Here is a 26,705-nt window from a genome sequence, read left to right on the forward strand (position 1 = left end):
CCAAATTACGTACTAACATAAATTTTAACACATTAAATTTATTGAACATCAACAATTAAATTCTAGAAATTGAAATGAAGATGAAGAACAATAGGTAACTGAGAGATGCTAGGACTGTTCAGAAACAGTGCTAAGGGCTGAAACTGGTAAGAGACGTGCAGAGGCTTCAAAAGTATTATCTTTATTCCTCTTGTCCTGTTTGCGTTTATTCTGTGGTTGGTTTTCTTTTGTAATACTTGTCTTGGGTCAAGAGAAACTATGAATACGTTGAAATTAAGGATCTTAATCCATGTTATGAAATTCACACGTTATTGTTTCTATAAATGGGTTCGTATGTAATATATTTTTTGGGTCGATAAAAAATTGAAATGTATTCTTATTTTGTTTCAGCCTCTTTTTTTTAGAAACAAATTACAAAGTTTATATGGATACAGTAAATTATTTTTCCTCAAGTATTAGTCTTTGAAATTGCAATACATTTTCTTTTAATATTTAATATCCAATTCAAGAGGAAGTTCTACGAAAATTCTTTTAAATGCTCACCGGTTAGTATTGTCGCAAAAGATGATTTAGCAAGTAATTATCATAATTTAATATATTAATGGAAATTTTCGGTGAGATTTGACTATGATAGATAGATTGGATGAACTTTAAATTACTGATTTTATTTTAAATTGACAAATACACTCACTAAAATAAGGATATTGATAGAAAGAATAGAGAACTACAGAAAAGAAAAAAAAAAACAATTTACTTTTACATAATGTAGTGTGCAATTGGATTTAATTAAAAAAAAACTGAACTTGATTGAAAATAATATGATAAAGATAACACAGCAAGCACATATATTTTTGTCAGTTTTAAGAATGAAAAGAAGAAGAAAAAAATGAGTTAAGTACTTAATTAGTTAAATTTTATTTTTTGAATATTTGATCAAATAAAGTCACTTATATTTTTTACTTTAAACTTTGAAAACCTGTAACTCATAATTCTGTTTGGAGCATTGTAAATACTTAATAGTTCTTTTTAGTGAGAATAGCATATACACTAATTATGTAAAGTCACAACAATAATTACTTTTACGAGCATTTAACAGTTTTTTTTTTACCTTAACGGTTACAGAGAAATTATTACTTTCTACTTTATATAACCTTCCTTTCTACAAAACTTAATATAATCTTTTAACATGCAATTTTTTAAATTCTAAGGAAACAACTTAGAAACATCTTCAAGAAAATGTTACAAATAATACATCTGAACTAAAACATCTTATCAATAAATGAATTGAATTTCAGTTTTAAATTTTGTATGTTTAAGTAATAAATAGGTATTGAGATAGTTTAATTTGGTATATTTACCGATACAATATATAACAAGATAAAGAAAAAACTAACATCCTGTACACACCTATGTATATAAGATGGATAGAGAATTTATCAATTGTCAATTGTAACGTAGAGAATTACAGTATTAACAAAGCTGCAGAAAAAACCGCCACTTTGGCTGAGACTGGCTTACATTAATTATATAATAATTGTCAAATTATTAGTTGACACAGAGAAAATGCAATACGAAGATTGTTATCCAAAACAGTATATAGTAAATGAGAAGGATAATTAAACATTTGACTTTGAAGTCATAAAGACTTGGTCGATATCAATTCAACTGTATACTTAATGGAGATGCCAACCTGTGTTATAAAGTCAAAAAACAAAAAAAAAAATCAGAAGAAAGGACTATTTCTGAATGCTTCTGATCTTAAAAAGAAAGGTCCATTAAATAGGGTCTTTTCTTTCCTACAACAACATGACAATATCATGTTAGTAAGCAATGAGTGAATTCAATCCCAAAAAAAGAAAAAATATATCATCAGAGCTGTAATGCCAAATTAGGCTGCAACTGAGAACCAGCCTCCACATTGGAACTACTGGGTGAATTTGTAGTTCCAATCCTTCCATTCAAGTCATTAGAAAGTGCAAAAGACTTCTGTTTAGTGGGAACTTCCAAACCCTGCCAAGATGATTTTCCAGCAATTCCTTGAGACCAACTTCGTGGCTCAAACACAGATTCTCGGGCCAATAAATTACCAGATTCTAGTTGACTTGATTTGCTCCCATACTGTCCCATAAGAGAAGGATTAGTATTTGTCTGCGCAATGCGGTTGCTTATGGGATCCATTGGAGGAGCAACCCCAGCACTCGGAGACCCAGTTAGGTCAGCAAGTTTTACCATCTTCATTTGTGGTGAAAAATTATAACCTAACCAATCATGTGAGCCAATATCATCAGAGTGCGGCATGGATTCCTGCTGAATCTTCACAGGAGTTATGGACTCAGATCCACCAGCAATGTTGATTGCCGGATTCAATTCTTTTTGATAATTATTTATAACCATGTCAACACTTTGCAAGCAGGGTCTATTTGCAAGGGGAAGAAGTGATCCAGATGGAGAAGAAAATCTACTTTTACAATCCTCTACTACGGGAGGGTCTGAAGTTCTACCCTCATCACAAACTGGGAAGTGTTGTTTCTGTGACCCGTCTTCTTCACTTACCCATCCAGGACCAAATTCATGTCCTGTAGGCAAAACACTGCTGATTTTACTTGCAGCAATCTTCCAAACAACAGGACCAAGGTCTGCAGCAAAATGGGCTAGACTTCTTGCATAACTATGCTTCATGTGTATACCTACCTGATTTATACAAAAAGAGGCGGACGTCAATTTTGTGGCCAAATAAAAAGCCTTTTTGAATTTGACTGAGCATGTAAGTATCATGATTCAAAAGCGAGAAAAGAGTAAAAATCAAAAAAAAAAAACACAGAAGTCCGTACAGCAAGAAGCTGTTTGACTTCATCTTCAACTGTGGTCAACAGCGGTCCTTCATTTCCTGAAGTCACTGGTATTTTGTAAGAATCGCGCCTGGTCTCATCAACTGCAAACTGCTTCTTTCCATATCTTAACACAGCTTTTACAACAGAAGCTGCAAACAAAGACATAATTAATTGAATAACTCCAATTAAATGATGGGTGCATTTGTTTGTCCCTACTATTAATAGAGAAGTTATGGAACAATGGGAAAGTGTAGATATAGGCAGTGACCTGGAAATTCATTCTCCCATTCAGGCCAGCCACTATACCCTCCACTGTTAAAAGTGTTGTTGTAGGCCCTAGTAGATGAATCTGTAGGCTGAAATTTGCTTGGTCCTTTCCTAAGATTATAACCGTTGGAGCCACTAGCAATGTCCCCGCCAGAAGCAAGAGTTGCATCAGAAGAAGATTCAGGACCAACGCGCTCAGCAGGAGGCATACCCAGTGACTTTCTTGAGGGCTTGCCTGGTGGCCTTCCTCTCTGCACAACTTTGGGCTGCGGTTCACTATCATCACTATCTTGTCTAAGATTCTCAAAGTCCTTCCTTGCGATATCTTGCATGGCTCGGGCCTAAGAAAAAGTAAAAATATTTACCTTTAACAGACACTAGACAAATACTAAAAAGGGATGGAAACAATTTAGTTTGGTTAAAAACTTCACCAAACCTGTCGATGGTAAATGGTATCTGATGAATTATATTGCATTGCATTAGAGCAAATCAAGAACACATCTTTCTGCAAGAATGAAGCAACAGTATTTCAAAATTGTATCAGACTAACAAGAAATACTCTCCTCAATGATCAAAGTAGTACATGGAACCCAAACCATCCACTAAATAGCCCACCCAAACTAACACAACAGTGAGTTGCATAATTAGTGAAGATATGCCACGATCACCAGAAATTTAAAGTTAACCCAAATCAGACATATCAGAGAATCTAAAACAGGGCAGCATTGTCAAGAAAAATCCATCGATCATACGAATGCATGGGTTTAATAGATAACAAGCAATCACAGACCAAGAATTACATACTGCACTGCACATGACATATCAGGAATAACCGTCCTTAATAAAACTCGAGCATGCCAACGATGTAACAAATTATCAGTTTGTCATATATGTTGGTTTCCCACATGAAACTTTTTTTAAATCTTACATCCAGCACTAGTTTCAAAACACTTAGTAGTTACATTAACCTTCTACATAACTGTCAAGCATGCATTAACCATAATTAAGAAGCATTAATCTAGTTAAATTTCAGGTGTCCTGTCATGGTGTTCATAAACACTCGAAGCAGAAAATATAGTAGCATTAGTTACTTAGCAAGAATCAAGAAATCAGCACTGCATGCAACATTGTGTGAAAGTTATGCTTCTTCGTTTCAAGGACTTTGTTATTCATAGATAAACACTACAGAAAAAAAAAAACGAAAATCACGTAATAGAATGCCCTGGGACTTCTGACCCAGAAGCAAATCACATAAGAATCTGTCCAGTAAGAAAGTTAGAAGAGCTTTTGAGAGTTGCTACAGAAAATAGTAGCACCAACCTCAAAATCTTCCAAGTCGGTATACAGTCCCTCATCCAATTTCTTTCTCACAGTTCCAAAATCCATCGGGTGCTTAATGATGTCATGATAATCAGGAAGCTGCAGCAACAAGGTTAAGGTGCTGAGCATTCAAACAGTGAGAAATCAATTGCAAGTACTCTTTTATCATATAAAAAATTGCACCTCTTCAGGATCCACAGGCTCGGAGAACACCCCGTGTGTGTCCTTTCTGCAAGAAGGTTGTGCAGTAAAGAAAGATCAAATACCCAACTTGAAAAAAACAAACAAGGGGGAAAAAGAAAAAAGAAAAGAAAGAAAGAAACAAATAAGACTATAAGAGACACACTTTTGAAGCCTGTCAAGGATAAACAGCAAGAGCTTTTTGTCTGGCAAAGGTGTAGTGGGACCGGACTCCCCCTGCGAACCTGTCAACACATAATATAAAAATCGCCATTAATATTCCCCCACTATACTATATACTAAGTATGCCCCCCTGCCATTGCACCTCCGTTGAGAAATCATTTCATAAAACTCTTCATTTTACACATACCATGTTTACTGTCAGTCGCTTTCGGAACCTTCCCATCCTGCAAGCAAAATCACCCCATCATCAAATACCATAAAAAGACATGTGCGTGTGATTTTGCCACACACAGCCATCCACTTTTTATCCATAGTCCTCCAAAAGAGAATCGAAAATCAACCCCCCCAAAAACAATTACTATTTTTTTTTTTTAAAAAAAGGCGCAACTCACGAGCAAGCTACTAAGCTATAGAGTCTTGTGCTGAAGGGCAAGGAATAAAAGAGAAAATTAAAAAAATGAATAGCCCCAACAATACTGGGAGAAAAGACAAATTGAAGCTTTTATGCATATCCGTGCATAAACGAAGGCTCGATCTGGCGTACAGCCAATAATGAAAGATTAAAACTAGGGCCAAAAGAAAGAAGAAGCACCCACCAGTGCCAGTACCCCACATAAATTTTCCCCCAAATAATTTAAATTAAATTACACGAAAACTGAAAACCTAAACGGTCAAACCAACAAACACATCCACCGGTTCCGAGTTCCGCGAGTTCACCGCGAATTAAAATAAAAACAAAACAAAAAAAGGAAACAATATTACGCGCGAATTCCCAAAAGATTATAAAATAAATAGAGAAAATCGGCGTTCTAACACGAAGACCCCACAAATCGGATGCGCGGAAGAGATAGATTGTAATAATGGGTGAGATGAATGGCGAAACGCACCGTTTGGTGGTTGTGTAGCGGGTCAATCTTGCGCCTCTTGGGATCGGAATTGACTGGCTGTGAATTGGGGAATAATGTCGGGTGTTGGAGATGTGAATTGAGCCCGACTAGTAGCTTGTGCTTCTTCTCCTTTCTCTCGTCGTCGTCGTCGTCGTGGGTAGCAGCAACGTTGGTGTTTTTTGAGTGTGAATTTGTGGAATTGGGGTTGTTTTGTCGGTGGTTGTGGTGGTGGTTCTGTTGCTGTTCCTTCTTGAGAGATCGCTTTTGAAGATCCAAAAGAGAGGGTCGTCCCTTCTTCTTCTTCTTCGTCATCGTTTCAGATACCTCGCCCATTGTTTCCTCCTCTTTTCTCGCTCTCCCCAAACAACACACACAAACAAACACGTCCAACACCTTCTCTCTATTCTCCCCTTTTTTAACAAAAACAAAATTTTTTTATTTCTTATTATAATTTTAATAATTCAATTATAAATACATAAAACAAAATATCTATATTCTCCTCCACGCGTGCACCTCACGTGACTACCCACCTTTTCTTCACCTCACACTCTCTTTCTTTCTTCCTACAATAACATTTTTTTTTAACTTAACATCACCACAAACAAACCTATGCTTCTAGTACTCCTCTCTACACTGTCCAAAAACTTTGAGGTTGCAGTTGGAATAACTAACCATCAAATATTGTAACTATTAACTACCCGCTCTTATAAATTTGCTTCTACGTAAATAACTCCTAAAAAAAAACTAAATATGCTTTTTATATGCCACAAAATATATATTTCTTCTTCATAAATTCATATTTATACTTTTATTTTATGGGAACCTTTCCATTTTTGTAAAAATATAAATGTTTTCTTTTAACATTGTATATATGCTTCTTTATGTTGTTTTCCATTTTCCATTCTAATGGAAATATTTTTCTCCTGTCTCTTTTTCACCAACTTTTTTCTAGTTATACGGGTGTTAATATAATTATCCATCACGGTCGAAATATTTATCTAAAATTTTCGATATTTGTATTAAAATTCTGTTTTAATGTGTAATGAATGTTTTTTTTTTTATTTTTGAGATAAAGATCTTTTTTTCTTGGACGAATCAATTGTTTGTCTTTCATTTTTAAATATAGATTTTTTATTAAAAAAAACACAATCTCATATATATATATATATATATATATATATTATTTATTTACTGTGTATGTAGGTGTGTATGTAGGAGGGGAAAGATGAAATGAAATATGTGACACTTTCTAATATTACGGCGAAACAACTTAGAATTTATGATTTCAATTTATATAAGTTTAAGCATCACAACGTGTTCCTACCGAATATCGAAGTACCCGCGAACACAAGTTATGTAGGGACCAATAACCTATTAAATGCACACGTCCACCTGCTTTAGCTTCTAAGTACAGGAGCCTAAGTATCTCCTATCTCCTTCCAAGAGCCTGAGTATCTCCTTCCAGGGGCCTGAGTATCTCCTTCCAGGGACCTGAGTATCTCCTTCCGGTGGAGAGTTCCGCTGGCTGGAGGCCTTCTATGTTGTCCACTGCCAAAGTGTCCTCTCCAATTGTGTGGGATAATTTAGGCGGGGAGCCTTCTATGTTGTCCACTGCCGAAGTGTCCTCTCTAGGTGTGTGGGATGATTTAGGCGGGGAGCCTTCTATGTTGCCCACTGCCGAAGTGTCCTCTCTAGGTGTGTCCGAGGATCTGGACAAGGAGCCTTATGTGTTGCCCACTGCTGAAGTGTCCTCTCCAGATGTGTGGGGTGAACTGGGCGGGGAGCCTGCAAAGCCACTTCGACGCTCAAGTTAGATATATGATATAGGCAGTGATAGCAGTAATAATGAACAATATGTTTTACCTCGTGAGCATTGTCTTATATACTACCTGAATGGGCCTGACTTCGTGGGCCTAGGGTTTGTGGTGTCCACTTGCTTTAGGACCCTCCTAATTAACATTTATTAGTCTAAATCTATTAATTTTGCCAACAAGGATATGTACTTCCAACCACCTGTCGTTGTACTTGTATGGAATGTTATTATCCCCTTTATGGTGGTGGATACTTAGGCCTTCATTTATAGTGTGTGGCACATTCAACTTTTTGGTTTGAGACATACTCCTTGGTCCGAGGTCCGAGGTGTCTTCTCCTACTTCCGAGGTGTCTTCTCCTGTCCACCACGTACACTAGTCCCCCAGAGTTAAGACTGTATTGTCGAAGACTGTATTGTCGACACTCTAAATGTGCTTTTAATGATGCTTTTTGGTTTCGATATGCTTTGTTTTGGTATATATTAATAGGCCGATTAATTCCCCTGCTTCTACTTTTGGGATGTTTCACCCTTTTATAGTTCTTCTCAATCGAGTATCCTACGAGGGAGTTGAAGGGCTTTGAGGAGTTTAAGTGGGCTTGGGCCCTTTAATGTGACCTTGCATAGGGAAGTGTGACCGTTGCCACTGTGTAGCCATTGGATCTTCTTAATCTGATGGATGGGGTGAGATTGGCTCTGACTCTTCCTCTCCTATAAATAGCTTTGACCTTCTGGGACCCCTTGTGGTCGTATTTGAAGTTGAGTCGTTGATATCGTGATTTTAGGCAGGTATGTCTTCGTCTTCTTTGTCTGATAGGTCAGCTACCAAGATCCACTCGGATCGTGTTGGGGCATCTTTGGCCTTTCCCTCCACTAGTAGTAGCACAACCTCTTCTGATGAGGAAGGAGTGGTAGGTTCTCCATCCCATTCGGGATACGAGTGGGTTGATAAGGGTGTGCGTGAATACTTTTCAAAGTATCAATCGTCCTCATCCATTCGCAAGTTTGCCGCTGCATACGCGATTTTGGATGAGGATAGTCCGGATGAGGCAGTGTCTTTGGATCAAGTTAGTCGTGCGGATAATGCTTGTGATGGGCGAGGGGGGTATTCTGATGAATTCTTTTTTATGTATTCCGTGTTACTGACAAGCCTGCATGTTCGACTACCTTTCGATGAGTTTACTGTCGGGGTGTTACGCATCTTAAACGTGGCGCCTTCCCAACTTCAGCCTAATGCTTGGGCCGCTTTGGAAGCCTTTAAGTTAGTTTGTAGAGCCTTAGGCTTGAAGCCCTCTCCTCCGGTATTTTTGCATTATTATAGTACCCGACCTAAGGAGCTTGTGGGATGGTTATCTCTGTTTGGGCAACCTAGGATAGGTCTCCTAGCCCCTTATTCTTCATCCTTTAAAAGTTATAAAAATACCTTTTTTAGAGTGGTGGTGAATCCTCCTGGTCGACCTTATTTCTTTGACGGTGATGTTCCTAAATTTCCTTTCTATTGGGCACGTAATCCACTGCACTATGATAAGTGGCTTCAGACTATGTTGTCTGCTGAGGATTGTGAGATCCTTAACTTGCTAGATTCCCTTCCTCGAAGGCTTCCTACTAAGCGTATTGTGGCTATATTGAATTCTCCTCGTCCCCGCGGGGATATGTTGGGTATGTGTCAACTTTTCTTGCTTTATGTTATAATGTTAACTTATCTTACTTTGCGTTTGTTGTTGCCAACTTTGATGGCTTCGCATGAGGGTGTGGGTGCTCGTCGAAAGAGTCGTTTTCAACTACTTCGCGAGAAAGTGAATGCTCGCAAGAAGGATGAAGATGCTCTTGTGGGCTCTAGTTCGGGTGCAGCTGGGAGGAATAGTGTAGGTGGGGTACTCCTCGACCTCCACCTGCTGCAGAAAAGAAGAGGAAGAAGACTTCCCAGAAAGGTGAGAGCTCGTCTCGACATTCCTCTCCTAAGTGTAGTCGAGTATCAAAAGTCATTGCTTATACTCGTTTGATGGGGACTGAGATGCAAATTTATGATGGCATGAGTATTACCATTTCCCAGCAGGAGGATGATATTATTGCCCACTCTCCCTTGCCTATCTTGATGAAGGCCTTCGCTGAATATCAGTCTCGAGCATTAGTGATTGGGAGGCATATAGGTCACGAGCTAGACAAATCAAGCCATGTGGAAGAGCTTGAAACGGAGGTATCGTCACTGAAGGTCGAGAAAGAAAACCTAATGTCTGAGGTGAGCAATTTGCGGAGCCAGCTGAGCCAAGCTCTCAATGAGAAGAAGTCTTAGAAGAATCGTTGTCTGGAGACCAAGGAAAAGGGGAAAAAGACCCTCGAAGAGATTGCTGCATCCAAACGTGTGGTGGAGGAGCTGAAGATTACTAATGCTGAACTGGATAAGGAGTTGTGGGAGTTACAAGAAAGCGTGATTAAAGAACATGAATTGGGTTTCAAGAAGGCATTGCGGCAGGCTGCTCTTCTGTTTAGCGTGCCTGCAAATGATCAACGTTTTGATGTTGGTAAGGACGTGTATTAGAAGTCTTTGGTTCGACTTGAGGATATTCCCCCTTGTCCTGAACATGCCGAGGATACTCCCTGTAGGGAAGATCGCGAGGGTGTTGATGTAGATGGGGCTGAGGGAAGAGACTAGGTTGTTAGCTTGACAAATGTTTTTTTGTGTTGTCGTTGGCTTTGTAAGCCCTTTTTTGACCGAATGGTGTGTAGCTTTTGGAATGTGTTTGTATAGGATTAGGTTTAACTTATGGTGGTTAAGTATACCCGGCCTATCTTGGTTAAACATCGTTGGATTGCCAAAGACGTCTCCGCTGATTGCTTGTATCACCTACTAAGTATTTTTGCAGTATGCGTTGATGAGAGAGTGAGGTTGTTATTCATGGCTGTAGTTTGCAGAGTTTGTATCCTTTTTGTTATCGCGAGTCTGTTTACTTCGCTTGATTGTACGACTTATATTGCTTGATTTCTTTGGTATTGGTACTATAGTGGTTGGACCGTAATATCTTAGATTGTCAGTGATTATTTTTGTTCGCGTACACGTTGTGGTGTGTGTAATTGACTTTGTGTGGGAAAGGTGTTATACTAGGGTCCTTCTAGGCAGATAGTCTTGATAAGTTTTCCTTAATCAAGAAATAAGGTTTTGAAAGATTCCACCTTGGTTGACAGGTTGTATCAACAAGTACTTGTGAGAGATAAGGTTTTAGGAGAGATCCTGAGTCGACCTGGGTTGATTGATTGTATCCACAAGGACTTGTGAGTTATGGGGTCTTAGGAGAGACCCTGAGTCGACCTTGGTTGATAGGTTGTATCAACAAGAACTTGTGAGATATGGGGTCTTAGGAGAGACCCTAAGTCGACCTTGGTTCATATGTTGTATCAACAAGAACTCGTGAGATATGGGGTCTTAGGAGAGACCCTGAGTCGACCTTGATTGATAGGTTGTATCAACAGGGACTTGTGAGATATGGGGTCTTAGGAGAGACCCTGAGTCGACCTTGGTTGATAGGTTGTATCAACAGGGACTTGTGAGATATGGGGTCTTAGGAGAGACCTGAGTCGACCTTGATTGATAGGTTGTATCAACAGGGACTTGTGAGATATGGGGTCTTAGGAGAGACCCTGAGTCGACCTTGGTTGATAGGTTGTATCAACAGGGACTTGTGAGATATGGGGTCTTAGGAGAGACCCTGAGTCGACCTTGATTGATAGGTTGTATCAACAGGGACTTGTGAGATATGGGGTCTTAGGAGAGACCCTGAGTCGACCTTGGTTGATAGGTTGTATCAACATGGACTTGTGAGATGTGGGGTCTTAGGAGAGACCTTGAGCCGACCTTGGTTGATAGGTTGTATCAACAGGGACTTTTGCAGGGAGGGGGTATATATGGAGATATTAAGATAAAAAATGTAGTGATGACAAAGTATTTTAAAAGATCGGAGTAGGAAAGAGTACCTCTAGTTGCAAAGTTTAGCTGTAATAAAACTTTAAATGAGTCACATTCCATGTCCTGGGACCTGGCTCGCCAAAAATATATTCCAACTTGTATGCTCCTTTTCCAACATCTGCAAGCATCCGGAAAGGGCATTGCCAATTCGCGAAGAACTTTTCATCTGTTTGCCTTGCATCACTATTCATTCTTCAAACCAAGTCACCTAGGTGGAACTTCCTTGGTTTGACCTTAGAGTTGTATCTTCGTGACATGCTTTGTTTTGCAGCTGCATATTGGATTCCTTTAACTCTTCCATTCGCATGTATTTTGCCGCTCTTTGCCTTAACTCAACCATACTAGTTGTTGGTCTTTTACACAGACTATCGGCAAAGGGTCTGCTTCTTAGTGCGTTAATCATCTGATGCAGGGCTATCTCTGGGCTCAAGTTATTGATGCTGAGGGCTAGCTTGCCGAGGCGCTCCATGAACGCTCTCAATGATTCCCCTGCCTCTTGCCATATGTTGATGAATGCTAGAGAGGTGAGATCGTGTGGTTTTTGACGTAGCGAATTGCGCTCCAAACTGGTATGATAAGGTGTCGAAATAATCTACGAAGAATGGGGCAAGACGAGTGAACCAACTGAAGGAAGCACCCTTGAGGGATGTTGGAAAGACTTTGCAAAAAATTGTATCATCAGATGTGTAGAGTCCGATCTGGGTTAAGTACACATGTATATGCTCATATGGGTCGGTGGTTCCATCGTATCTGTCCATGGTCAAGGACTTCCATCCTCAGGGCAAGGGTGTTTCGATTATGCCATCCACAAAGGGGTGCTTATGCGCGCCCCGCCGTGGTGCCACGATATTTATTGTGCCTTCCCTAGGGGTATGAGTGTTGTGTGCGTTTTCTCCTGTTGTTTCCATATGTGTAGGCAGGGAAGTAACATGAGTCTTGCTTGGATGTTGTTGATCACCCTAACCCTCTGCATTTTCAAGCTTTCGTTTAATTCTAACATTCTCTTCTCGCAATTCAACTATCTCTTGTTGTATGGCTAAAATAACTGCCATCTGACTGCTCCCTGTTATTGCTTGGATGTTCTCGGTTGTTAGTACATCGGGGTCGTTACTTGTCATGTTTCTTGTGGACACCATGTGCACTAATTTGCCTCGACCCCACGGTGGGCGCCAAATGTTCCTACCGAATACCGAAGTACCCGCGAACACAAGTTATGTAGGGACCAATAACCTATTAAATGCACACGTCCACCTGCTTCAGCTTCTAAGTACAGGAGCCTAAGTATCTCCTATCTCCTTCCAAGAGCCTGAGTATCTCCTTCCAGGGGCCTGAGTATCTCCTTCCAGGGACCTGAGTATCTCCTTCCGGTGGAGAGTTCCGCTGGCTGGAGGCCTTCTATGTTGTCCACTGCCGAAGTGTCCTCTCCAATTGTGTGGGATAATTTAGGCGGGGAGCCTTCTATGTTGCCCACTGCCGAAGTGTCCTCTCTAGGTGTGTGGGATGATTTAGGCGGGGAGCCTTCTATGTTGCCCACTGCCGAAGTGTCCTCTCTAGGTGTGTGCGAGGATCTGGACAAGGAACCTTATGTGTTGCCCACTGCTGAAGTGTCCTCTCCAGATGTGTGAGGTGAACTGGGCGGGGAGCCTGCAAAGCCACTCCGACGCTCAAGTTAGATATATGATATAGGCAGTGATAGCAGTAATAATGAACAATATGGTTTACCTCGTGAGCATTGTCTTATATACTACCTGAATGGGCCTGACTTCGTGGGCCTGGGGTTTGTGGTGTCCACTTGCTTTAGGACCCTCCTAATTAACATTTATTAGTCTAAATCTATTAATTTTGCCAACAAGGATATGTACTTCCAACCACCTGTCGTTGTACTTGTATGGAATGTTATTATCCCCTTTATGGTGGTGGATACTTAGGCCTTCATTTATAGTGTGTGGCACATTCAACTTTTTGGTTTGAGACATACTCCTTGGTCCGAAGTCCGAGGTGTCTTCTCCTACTTCTGAGGTGTCTTCTCCTGTCCACCACGTACACAACGAGTTATATATTAGCTAGCAATGTTTTAATACCTTTCAAAACCTCAAATTTTGTACAAATTACATTTAGTAAGTTTCTTTCATCTTTGTAGAATTACTATTTTATTCTCATATTTTTTATTGTTTTTTTTATTTTTGTATTGTATAATATATTAAACTTTTAAGGTGGAAAACTATTTTTTTTTAATCCATGTGTTTTATTTAATAAATCTTATGATATTTTTTTATGGTAAAAAAAATTACAAATATATCTTTTTAAAGTATTATTTTTAAAATTTGTTACGTAATTACAGGAAAAGATTAAATTTAATTTTGTATTTAAACCCATTATAGGAAAAAAATGTTTTTTTCGTCATTAACTAAAATAATATTTATTATAAAAAGGTTATAATTAATTAGATTGTAATTTAAACTTTTGGACGCTATTAGAGAAAAATGATATTTCTTATAAAAAATTGTAATTATTTAAAATGTAATTAATTAGTGCTTTGTTTTGAATTATAAATTATTCAATTTTAATTGATTAAAATTTATATTATTAGATTAAATTAATTAATATATTATTTAGAGTAAATTTTGATTGAATATAAAAATTTATATTAATCATTAATAGAATTAAATTTAAAATATTATAAATTTGTTATTTATAAATTGTATTAGATAATTATGGTAAAAGTAAATATAATGAATATAAAAATGTATAAATTATTGGGATTTAAGTTTGAAAATTATGATAAAAATTTAATATTTATTGTTTTGTTTATTTTAATTTATTTCTGACCAGATTTCTGAAAACACTGTCCTACATGCATTGGGGGTGATAATAGAGATTTAAGTTTGAAAATTATAATAAATATTTAATATTTCTTGTTTTGATTATTTTAATTTATTTCTGACAGATTCCTGAGAACACATGTTGTCTTCCTATATCCTACATGCATTGGTGGTGATAGAGGTTAGTTTTTAAATATTGAATAGTTTATTTAAAAACAAAAACAGTTGTCCTCTACATGCATTGGTGGTGGTAGAGGTTGGCTTTAAAATATTGAATGTTTTTTTTAAATGGTTGAGATGGGTTGATGTTGTTTATTTATGTTTAGAAGAGGGTGATTCCTGGTTGTCATCTTCAGAGAGTTTGTCTTGCTTTGTTTGATTATTTTGTGAATCCAATTAAGTTTTGTTATTGTTAAGTCCTCAAAATTGAAGTTGTCCCAATTGGGTTTTGTTTTAAAAAATTTGTTCCAATTTGGTCATTATTGTTAGGGTATAACTCACTTAATTATGTGCCAGTGCCACTACCACCTTCTGGGTTTTTTGTTTTTTGTTTTAATTTATTTTTAACTTTTTTTTCTTAAATAACAACTGACACATGTCAAATTAGGGTTTTGCCACGTGTTAGTTTGTGTGTTTTTTTATTATAAAAAATTGCCTTGTGTCAATTGTTTATGTAAAAAATATCAATTTGATCCATATATTTGTATTTTATCTCAATTTAGTCCTAATTTTGTATGGTAAAAATAATTACAAATACATCATTTTAAAATTTATTACATAATTACGGGAAAAGATTAAGGTTATAATTAATTAGATCGTAATTTAAACTTTTTTAAGAGAAAAATGATATTTATTATAAAAATTGTAATTATTTAAAATGTAATTAATTAGTACTTTGTTTTGAATTATAAATTATTCAATTTTATTTAATTAAAATTTATATTATTAGATTAAATTAATTAATATATTATTTAGATTAAATTTTGATTGAATATAAAAAATTTATATTAACCATTAATAGAATTAAAGTTAAAATATTATAAATTTGTTATTTATAAATTGTATTAGATAATTATGGTAGAAGTAAATATAATGAATATAAAATGTATAAATTATTGAGATTTAAGTTTGAAAATTATGATAAATATTTAATATTTATTGTTTTGTTTATTTTAATTTATTTATGACCATGTTCCTAAAAATACAGATTGTCTTTCTATATGCATTGGTTGTGATAATAGGGATTTAAGTTTGAAAATTATGATAAATATTTAATATTTTTTGTTTTGTTTATTTTAATTTGTTTCTAACTAGATTCCTGAAAACACAGGTTGTCTTTCTACATGCATTGGTGGTGGTAGATGTTAGCTTTTAAATATTTAATAGTTTATTGAAAAAATACAGCTGTCCTCCTACATGCATTGGTGGTGGTAGAGGTTGGCTTTAAAACATTGAATGTTTTATTTTAAATGGTTTAGAGGGGTTGATGGTTGTTTATTTATGTTTAGAGGAGGGTGATTCCTAGTTGCCTTCTTCAGAGAGTTTGTCTTGCTTGGTTTGATTATTTCCTGAATCCAGTTAAGTTTTTGTATTGTTAAGTCCTAAGATTTAAGTTGTCACAATTGGGTCTTGTTTTGAAAATTTTGTTCCAATTTTGTCATTATTGTTAGGGCATCACTGACTTAACTATGTGCCACTATCAACTTCTGATTTTTTTTATTTTAATTTATTTTTAACTTTTGTTTTCTTAATAAAATAACTGACACATGTCAAATTAAGATTTTGTCACATGTTATTTTTTTTACTTTTTTTTTTATAAAAAAATTGTCATGTATCAATTATTTATGTAAAAAATTTCAATTTGATCCCTATATTTGTATTTTGTCTCAAATTAGTCCTAATTTTTTTTAAGTGGAGTAATTTCACCCCTCCCAATTTGAAACTGAGTTTAACTTTTAAATAAAAATTATAATGATATTTTTATTATAATAGATATTTTTAACCAAATTAAGTTTATTTATAGATAACTTTATAAATTGAGTCAATAACAATTACAAACATTTAAATTTTACATTTGAATTTTGTAATTGTTTTTAAATTTTACATTTAAATTTAAAAAGTTGTCTAAGAATTATTAAAACAAATTCTAAATAAAGTTCAATGCATAATTTAAATTTAAATAAATTTAATTTAGTTAAAAATTAAAAATATCATTATAATATTTATATAAAAGTTAAATTTGATCTCAATTAGGAAGGGATACAATTACTCCAGTTTAAAAAGAAATTAAGAATAAATTAAGACAAAATAACAAATATACCAAATCAAAATTTTTCACATAAACAATTGACATAAGACAAAACCATAATTTGACCCATGACATTTTTTTTGTTTTTTTGTAATTGAAAAATAAATCAAAAAAATTACAAGGTGACGTGTGGCATAATCCTAATTTGACACATGTCAATTGTTTTTTTTAAAGTAAAAAAAAAAAATGAACTAACATGCTACGCTGAGTTAACATGGTCACTGGTGTCCTAATTGAAATGACCAACTTGGAACAAAAATTCAAAAATAAAGCTCAATTGGGATGATTTAAAATCTAAGGAGTAATTGAGTTTTTTTAACGAAAACATGACCTTATGAAGGATTAAACCTTTTTTATCTATCACATATATCACATCACTCACTACTTCTCATAAACTTTTCTCTCATTTCTTTTCAGATCTTATCATATTTTTCTTAATTCAAACAAGTCAACTTCACATTTCTTTCACCTTAAATTCAGCCAAATCCTAAACAAACACACGATTAAAGAGAGGAAGATAATATAAATATATTATATTAGATATAAATGATTTTTTTAATTGAATTTTATAATTAGAAATTACAAGTTTTAATTTTAGATTTTAATTAAAAATTATTTATGTATCAATCAATCAATATTCTAAATAAATAATGAGAGAAAATTTATGATATTAGGAACGACAAAATATATTTTACCAAATATCTAATAATAATCTTAACAAAATAAAGAAAGAGTTTGCCCCACTAACCTTTATGTAGAAATCTGCCGCTAAATATATGTATATAATATGTGTGTTTACACGTGCTTTTATTATATTTTTATATATTTAATGATTTGGATTAATTGTGTTCTTACACTTAAAATGTTTAATTGAATAAAATAACAATAGAATAAGTGAATAATTTATTTATAATTAAATTTTTAAAAAGGAAAAATATGAATATAAGTTGTATGCGTGTTTTTAATTATTTTATTTTTTATTACACTTGTTTATGAATAATTGAATTTACAATTTTTGTACACTAAAATTAACTATCATAATTTTGTACACGTTAACTTAGTAAGTCCGGATATCGAAAATAAAAATTTAAACTATTTCTCTTTCCATTATTAACTATTATATTATATACAATGTCATTAAGATTCAAATTTTCATGCAATAATTTAAAAAAAAATGCAAGATTAGGTTTAAATAATATTTTGGTTCATGTTTTGGTCTAGTTTGTTCAATTTGATCTTGTTTTTTCACATTCAATTTGGTCCATGATTTGATAAATTATGTTCAATTTCCTATTTTTTGTTGACATTGTTTTAATTAGTAATGGCATAAATTACATCCTGATAATGTTCACAACATGTGGCACTGTTCACACTATGATTACACATGTTTTGTTTAAATAAGTTCCTAATTTAGTTAAATTTATTCAATTTAATTTCATGACCTTTCACTGATGTCACCATTGAAGTTGTTGTTCTTAAGCGTGAAGGAACACTCCATCTCCACCACTACACTGCATCTTCTTCACACTTCATAATTTCTTATCTCTTTATTCAAACATTCACTCTCATTTTGTCGTGTTTCACCAAGAGCAAGAAAACCATGTATTTTTGGCATTCACTTTCAAAGTCTTAAACTCAAACTTCTCAAAGCACTACTATAATTCCTCTAACATGTTCTCCACACCTCACTAAACGAATGCAACAAGAAATCTGCTTCATTTGTGCCCAACTTGCAATAAGTGATTGTATTGGTAATTGCAGAGTGGTTATAGTGGTGGTGGTGGTGGTTGTGGGTTCAGTTTGGTGGTGGCAGTGGTTTTAGTGTGGTGGTGGTTGTAGTTATGGTGTTGGTAGTGACAACGACAATGGTGGTGGTGGTGGTGACAGCGACAATGGTGGTGGTGGCAGTGGTGAAGGGTCATGAAATGGAGGGTGAGACTAAATTGAACAAATTTAACTAAATTAGGGATTTATTTGAACAAAACACAAACAATTATATTATTAACAATGTCCACTTGTACATTCTGTCGTTATCAATTTAAATGCGTAAACGGAAATGTCAGAATTGGATATAATTTAGCAAATCAATGATCAACTTCAACGCGCAAAAAATAAAGGACCAAATTAAACAAACAAGAGAAAAACAAGGACCAAAATAATATTTTAACCATAAGACTAACACGCGTAAAGTATTCCTCTAGTTTGACATCTTATATTGCTATTAGCAATTTTTTTAGATTGGTTATTTACAACTTATTTATTATTTTGATAGTCATTGTTTTCTTTGTATCCATAAAAATATATTTAGTGTTTTTTAAATCAATAATTATGTTTGTTTTTGAAGATGAGTTTAGAAGGGTTAGTCTAAGGGGAAAGAAAGGTAAGGGATAGGTAGTTTGGATTATGACAAAAATGGTGAAAAGTTATGAAAAATGAGAGATAAACTTATAAGAGTTAATGAGTTATGTGACGAGTTTAATAGGTTAGAAAATGTTTTAATTAATAAACATAGATTATTACTATTCTACCATTGATTATAAAAGTAATTTAAACTAAAATGTAATTAGTGTAATTATGGGTGACTATATTAATGAAATTAAGTAATCATTTATATATTATTGTCATTACTTTTACTATTAGTATTATTATTGTTGTTGATATTGTTATTGATAACTTTTTCTTCTCTTTCTTCAAAGTACAAGTCTAAAGCACCAACCCACGTGACTAGGGACAACAATGGCCCACTCCATCAGGGACCCAACACCAAACTTCCACTATCATTGTAAGACAAACACCACTACCACCACTACCACCACCATGACAACCTCTTGAACAATACCATCATCACGATAAGAGGACCACCACAAACTCCACGACAACACTTCCACCACAACCCAAACACACCCACCTTAAGACCATAACTACACCATGAAATAACTGCCAACACCAAGACACCACAATAGCCATCATTAAACAATCAACAACCCCCACCACACCAATAATATTGAACACCACCCATAACACAACAACACAAAGATCACAAATGAAACACCAACAAAATTAAAGGAAAATTGATTCTCATTGTTAAGTTGTGGACTTTAAGTATAACTCAAAACACCACAAATATGGCTTTTAAGGTGAGGTTTGCACCCACTTATACTACAAGCTCACCTTATTTTTGGTCGATGTAGGATTACCAACACCCCCTCACGTCGAGGTATATACATCTCTTGCGTGGGACTCGACATTAATGGGTAGTTCGATAAGCTTTAACAAATAACAAATTTTGCTAGGATTGATTTTAACAATGACTCTAATACAATGTTAAGAAGTTTACTAAACCGCACAAAATCAGCTTGTAGGGTGAGATTTGCACATACTTATATTCTACAAACTAGTCTCATCTTTAGCCGATATGGAACTTCCAACACCCATTACAACAAAACTTGTTCTTGGTGCAACTATCATCTTCAAAATAACACAATGAATTGGTTCTTGGCAAACAAGAAAGAGAAGGGAATCAATTCTCTGGATCCAAAATTAATTTTCTCAAGTGTTTGTGCCATTAATCCTTTCTCTCACCACCACATATTTGATTTAAGTCATAACCCTTACCAACCTCCAAGCTACATATATCAATTATGTGTAACTCACGTTGAAAACTTTAAAAACCAATAACCAACACTTTCAAACTAATTTTTCACTGATATCCAAAAGGGACACAAAAGTTTCTTTATTTTTTTGGGATAACTTTTCATCTAATATTTATTTCTACTTAAGTGACTTACTCATACATGCAAGTAAAATCTAAGTATCATAGAGAGAATAAGTTGTATGTATAAGACTATCAATTTTAACTCTTTCACCTTATATCAAACACGATAAAAGTTAAAAATTTAATTGAATTAAAATGTACTGCTTACAAGTAAAAAAGAAATATACATGCACTAAAACCTCATTAACAAACTAAATGATAAAAATTACAAAACAATGAATTATATATAATATTTGTAATATCTAATTATATATGATTTTAATTCTCTAAATTTATTACTGAAAATGTCCTTATCGGTTAACCAACAAATATACTATTTGTGTTTGGATTAGGAAGATGATTTGAGGAAAGATGACCGGATGAATTTGAGAGGTGAAAAAAAAATTGTGGTGTTGTTTAGACTAGGAGAGATATGATGAGATTTGAGATGAAAGTTTATGTATGATGAGTATAATAACTTAAAAAATGCTTTAATGGATAAAATTAGATGATTACCATTTTATCATTAAAAACAAATGTGATATAAATTTAAATTTAAATATAAGTACTGAAAATTATATTAAAAGGAAATTAAAGTTGTTATTTGTAACAAAAATAATTAAAATTGAAAAAAAAAGATATTTGTGGAAATAAATTTCAAATACATTTTCTTAAACTTAATTTAACTAATTTGTAATTAATATATCTTTTAATACCTAATTGAAATGAAATTAAATTCCTAAATAAGGTTATTGAAATTGTGTGTACTAAAATGATTAAATTTAATTATAATAGAATACAAAAGATTTATAAAACTTATTATCAAGTTACGATATATCTGCTTATACCTAAATGGAATTAAATCAGATTCCTAATTAAGGTAATTAAATTTTTATATACTAAAGTAATTAAATTTAATTCTAATAAAATAAAAAAAATGTATCAAACCTAATATCAAGTTATGATTTTTCTTCTGATTAACTAAATTATAAATAAAATAAAATAATATTTATAAAAAATAAAGTAAAATGTATGCAGAAAATATAAGAAAATAATTGTTGATGAATAGGAGAAAAAAGAAGGAGATAAGTAAATAATTTTATAAAAACTTGTAAAAATAACCATTAATTTTTAAAAATTTAACAAATAATTACGTACTAAAGGATAAAGTTGGAATTATGAAATGTGGACACAAAAGAAATAAAGTTGAAATTATATATATAGTTATAGATTCCTATAATTAAGGGTAAAGTTGGAATTATATATATAATTATGAAATTAAGGATAAAGTTGAAATTATATATAGTTATAGATTCCTATAATTTACCAAAATATTAAAACACGTTATAATAAAATACATGTAAAATTAATACCACCTAAGCATTTATATCTTTATTTATTTATATATATATATATAACATTTTTATTTATATCTATTCCATTTTTTCCTAAGGTTTTAAAAAAATAAACTTATAAAAACACAACAATCGAGTAATAAAACTTGCTAACAAAATAAATATTAACATACTAAATTAAAAATAGTCACTACATTCCATACACAAACCAAATTACATTAACATACCATGTCAAATTAACCAATTTAAATTAACAACATTTTCAAAATCTACAAAAAAAAAGAGTATAACATCACAACCATGCACTACCTAAAGGACAATTTCAAGCCACCACCTTTCTCAACAATCACACACCAAAATCTACAAGTAAAAAAAAAAAAAAACCACGACCACCATCAACCACACACCATCATCAACAACCTCTATACCCAACAAGTAGCAAGCACACACTTTCAAATAACACAAGACATATCAATTTTGCATAAAAAACATGATATAACAAATATTTTCCAAATTCAAAGACCAAATAATTGATTCAAAACTCCATTCAAACACCATGGAACCGATTCTACTGTCAACACATATGATTGGAGATCGATTTCAGCCTCTAATATCAAACACATGAAACTCATTCCAACTCCAAAACAAACACATCTAATATTAATACAACTTTATCATACTTTAAGAATAACTAAATAAACCATAAAATATAAAGTAATAAAACTTGTACAAACCCCTCCCTAATTGAACGACCTGTAACTTTGATGCTAGTTACATCAAGTAGCATGTGAAAAAATAAGAATATATTAGGAAAATCATTAAACTACTGTATAAAAATAATTTTAAAGTACAACAATACACCATCAAAACAATATACCTTGAAAATGTCCGTTCTAAAACATTTGGTAATCAAATATATTACTATCATATTTATTTGATATAAAAGAAACAAAGTAATTTTGAAAAAAAAATCAAATGTTTAAGTTAAAATAAAAATAAATTACTTACTAATTATTAAATTTATCAATCAGGTCACCTAGTTTAATAATTTTATTATTTAAAAATTTATATTTTAATAACTTTATAATTTATAATTTTATAGTTGGAAATTTTATAATTGTATAATAAGCAGTTGATGTTTTTTTGTTTAGTAGATAAAAAAAAAAAAGAGTGGAGGAAGAAGGAGTGGGCTTGGGAGAAGGCAAAACATTAAAATTGGGTTTGAGAAAAAAATGTGGACTGGCCCAAGTCAGAATCGGAAAATAGAAGTAAAAGCAACGAAGAAGATCGGCGATTGCAGAAGAAAGCACACAGAAAACACAAAAGGGTAACGGAGGCATAAGCTTAGGAATAACGCACCCAACACAAAATAAGGGCACGGATCAATGACATGGCAATAAATTTAAATTCCCGCCTAAACCCCTGGTCCCTTTGATTTTCATTTCGTTTGCAATTGAATTTCAATTTCTGAATGAGCTTAATATCTCCCCGCATTTGTGCCTAGCCTTATGTCATAGTATATCATATCATTTCCTTATCTTTCTCTCTCTTCTTCTCTCCACCCAAACCCTAACTCCCAACCCTATTCCCCTCTCTCCGTACGTAATCCCTTCAATTTTTTTCTATTTTTCATCATTTTTTCATCGTTTTCATCGATCTTCTGTGACTTCAAGCCAATCAAACTAACCCCGTTGTGTTACTGCAGCATCTGCCATGAAAGGAGGCAAGTCAAAAACCGAATCTAAGAGAGGCGATGCCAAGTAAGTTTTCTTTGTTTTTTTATATTCAGTTGTTTATATCTCCTACGATTTGGCGTTTCCTGCAGTTAAACATACGACAACGTTATGGTTTACAACTTTCTGGATCTCAGATCTGAGATCTCTGTTATTATATGTTCCTTATGTTATTTTGATGTTATTATGTGTTCGTTGTGTTATTTTGATTTTGGATTTCATCGATTTTGTTTGGAATTTCAGACTTGCTGTGAATAAGAAGGGTGCGCCAGCCAAGGCCAGGAAACCAGCAGGCAAGGGCAAGGCTGCGAAAGACCCTAACAAGCCAAAGAGGCCTCCCAGTGCTTTCTTTGTTTTCATGTAATTTTAACTACTTTGTTTTGTTCTTCACAATCCTTTAAATTTTCATGCTATATGTGTTTCTTTTTGTGGGATATTGTTAGCCGTCTAAATTTGTTTAGTTGTCAAATGAAAAATTACATGTTTATCTTTATTTGATATTTTTATTTGTTTGCTGTGGATTTTGTATTGGTTAAATATAAAGATGAAAAATCACGAATGATGATTATATTATATCCTGGATATGCAGCTTGAAGGCTTGATATATTTATCTGGTGCATTTTCTTTTATCATGATGATGTTGTTGTATACTTGCTTTGTTACTTGTTTCTTATAATTTTTTATCATTAAAGGGAGGAGTTTAGGAAACAATTTAACAAAGAACATCCTGACAACAAAGCCGTGTCTGCTGTAAGTTACTTTTGTTGTTATAATCATGTGTTTACGTATAGAAACCTATTTATCTTTCAGTAGCAGTAGTCTGACTTTAATTAAACATTCCAGGTGGGAAAAGCTGCTGGAGCAAAATGGAAGTCTATGTCTGATGCTGTATGTAGTCAACTGTTTCTTGATCATAAATTATAAATTAAGATTTGTTTGAACATTTTATTGAAATGTTGGGTGATTGTTCAGGAAAAAGCACCATATGTGGCAAAGTCTGAGAAACGAAAGGTGGAGTACGAGAAAAGCATGAGAGCCTACAACAAGAAACAGGTTGATGTATATATGGATATGTTTTTTATTATAGGAATACCTAGTAGGTGGCATGATTCATTTGATGTGTTTTTTATTGTTCTCATGTGCTTTTGTTTTGGCTGGTTGTTGTCAGGCGGAAGGTCCTACTGGTGGAGATGAAGAAGAGTCTGAGAAGTCAGTATCCGAGGTGAATGATGATGATGATGATGATGAGGGCAGTGCCGAGGTCCTTTTTTATACTCTTTCCACCTTTGTCCTATGGGTTATGGTATTTATATGAGTTGTATTTACTTGGTGTTATTTTTTCATGCAGGAGGAAGATGATGACTAGAAAGTGGACTGATAACCATTTATGTAGGTTTTGATGATTTGGATCATCTTTTGTAGGTGGTCTGGTCATTTCCTGATAAACAAACATGTTTCTTGCTTCCAGAAAATATTTCTCTGCTCCCTCCGTAAATTTGTTTTGTCTGTCCAAAACGTGAATAGTTGAAAGATGGGAGATCTTTATTTGTATTTCTAAATCCAACTGTTTAGTTAAGGGGTGTTTATCTTTTGTAGAGCTTTTTAGTTTGATTTAGTTTTCTTGTTGAAATCTCGTTAAGTTTGTATGAATATAATTGGCTTATCATCCCATTTCTGCTGTATATATACACGTATGCTATGATGCGTCACACCTTAATTAATTCTGCTGTGATGTGTGTATGTTTATTTGTTTTTGATTGTATTTTATGCTTGATTTTATCTTGGTGTTGTGTTCTGCTGTACACTTTGTGTGGGGGGGGAATGCGACTATATTCCTGATGTTTTTTTTTTCCAATCGAAGTTAATCTGTGTTAACAACAGTGTGTTTTGCTAATAACGTTGAATTATAATCAGCATTATTTTTGTCATAATGTGTGACAATCTTAAAACCTTTCCTCAAAATGCAGTTGATAGGACTTAATTAAAATTTCTGAATCCTTGAGGTTCTTTATAATGCAATCAGTTCACATGTATGACATATTCTGATGTGTTGTACGTTTGAAAGTATTAAGTACTGTAGTTTCCTGAGTATTTAACTTTTGATGTTATTGAATACGTACCAGTTGCATGATTTTTATTATTGTCCTCAAATTAGGATGTTCTTTTTGCAAGCAACCGATTCTTGGTTGATGAATGAGTTGAATGACAATGTCTTAAGTTAGTTTGAAGGTAATGTGCTATCATTTTTCCTGTCGTGTAATGCATAATATAGCATGGTTATTCTGATGCTGTTTTACATGCAAAATGTCGATTAGTTGTGCTTTGTCGTAAGATGGTATATTTTAAGGATTGTTTTTTTTTTATATTGTTTTTTGTACCCAATTATGTTTTATAATAAAAATTATGAAAGTGAAAATTTGAAATTATAGTAGTGTTTTAAAACAATCTTTTAAGTGATTTGCATATTAGAAACAGTTCGGTGGACTTTTTTATTTGATATTGGAGGTTAGATTTTTGGATTTGGTTTGCATAATTGACTGTTATCAGACATGTAAAAGTAAAATTTTAAAAATGTAATATGACCGTTGTATAGCAATACCGTTGTTATAAAACAATGATTTTAATTCAAATGATTTGTAGACATGATTTTGTACTGTGACATTGTCACATTGTGACACGTAAAAGTACAATTTTATTAAAACATGTAATATGACCGTTGTATATGGAAAAAGTTATTAAAAATGTTCAATAATAGGTTGTGGTTATAATGATGAATATATTATATGGCTATTTAAAAATGCGATAAATTTCAAACAATATTGTCATTGAAACATCGAAAATTAAAGATTTTGTATATGGTCTTACTAAACAGTGTTTGTTAATATAAGTAAATTGTTTTATTGCCTTTACTGATACGGTGAATTTTTTATTATTGAATTGTGTCGGTGCAAATTCTTTGGGTTTTTATGAATTTAATTATGTGTATATTATATTGAAATTAAATTATATTGTAATATTTTGTTAATATTGAAGAAGTAATGTAAAATTGTTAGTAAATAATTGAATTTGTTATAATCTCTAAAAAAATTGTTAAATGATTTTGTAGTGAAATTTGGGTATATTTTAACCGTAAGATGATTTCACTTTTCTCTCTAATAAAGTAATAATAATGAGAAGTTGTATAACATCCCGTTTTCATAATTTTTATATTATTAAACAAAATATTAAATTTTAATAATTTAGAAGTAGATGATAAAAAAAAAATAGGCTAACGATACAGTCATCCTCAAAATA

General features: G+C 33.4%; 2 protein-coding genes across 2 annotated transcripts; one reads left to right on the forward strand and one right to left on the reverse strand.

Annotated features, from left to right (window-relative positions):
• Positions 1-1,595: 1,595 nt before the first annotated feature.
• On the reverse strand, positions 1,596-6,069 carry LOC114164185. The gene is made up of 9 exons (XM_028048751.1): positions 5,669-6,069; positions 4,969-5,005; positions 4,765-4,843; positions 4,602-4,647; positions 4,419-4,517; positions 3,535-3,603; positions 3,100-3,439; positions 2,832-2,980; positions 1,596-2,691 (listed from the first exon to the last, which is right to left on the reverse strand). The coding sequence occupies exons 1-9, from the start codon at positions 5,999-6,001 to the stop codon at positions 1,870-1,872; spliced, it is 1,974 nt and encodes a 657-aa protein (XP_027904552.1). The 5' UTR covers positions 6,002-6,069; the 3' UTR covers positions 1,596-1,869.
• Positions 6,070-22,981: 16,912 nt separating this feature from the next.
• On the forward strand, positions 22,982-25,132 carry LOC114163825 (HMG1/2-like protein). The gene is made up of 8 exons (XM_028048178.1): positions 22,982-23,276; positions 23,384-23,438; positions 23,655-23,771; positions 24,104-24,161; positions 24,255-24,299; positions 24,384-24,464; positions 24,580-24,672; positions 24,760-25,132. Exons 2-8 carry the CDS (start codon positions 23,392-23,394, stop codon positions 24,775-24,777), a joined length of 459 nt encoding a protein of 152 aa, XP_027903979.1. The 5' UTR covers positions 22,982-23,276; positions 23,384-23,391; the 3' UTR covers positions 24,778-25,132.
• The last annotated feature ends 1,573 nt before the right edge of the window (positions 25,133-26,705 follow it).

This window comes from Vigna unguiculata, chromosome 9 (assembly GCF_004118075.2).
Source record: "Vigna unguiculata cultivar IT97K-499-35 chromosome 9, ASM411807v1, whole genome shotgun sequence".
Taxonomy (NCBI): Eukaryota; Viridiplantae; Streptophyta; class Magnoliopsida; order Fabales; family Fabaceae; genus Vigna; species Vigna unguiculata.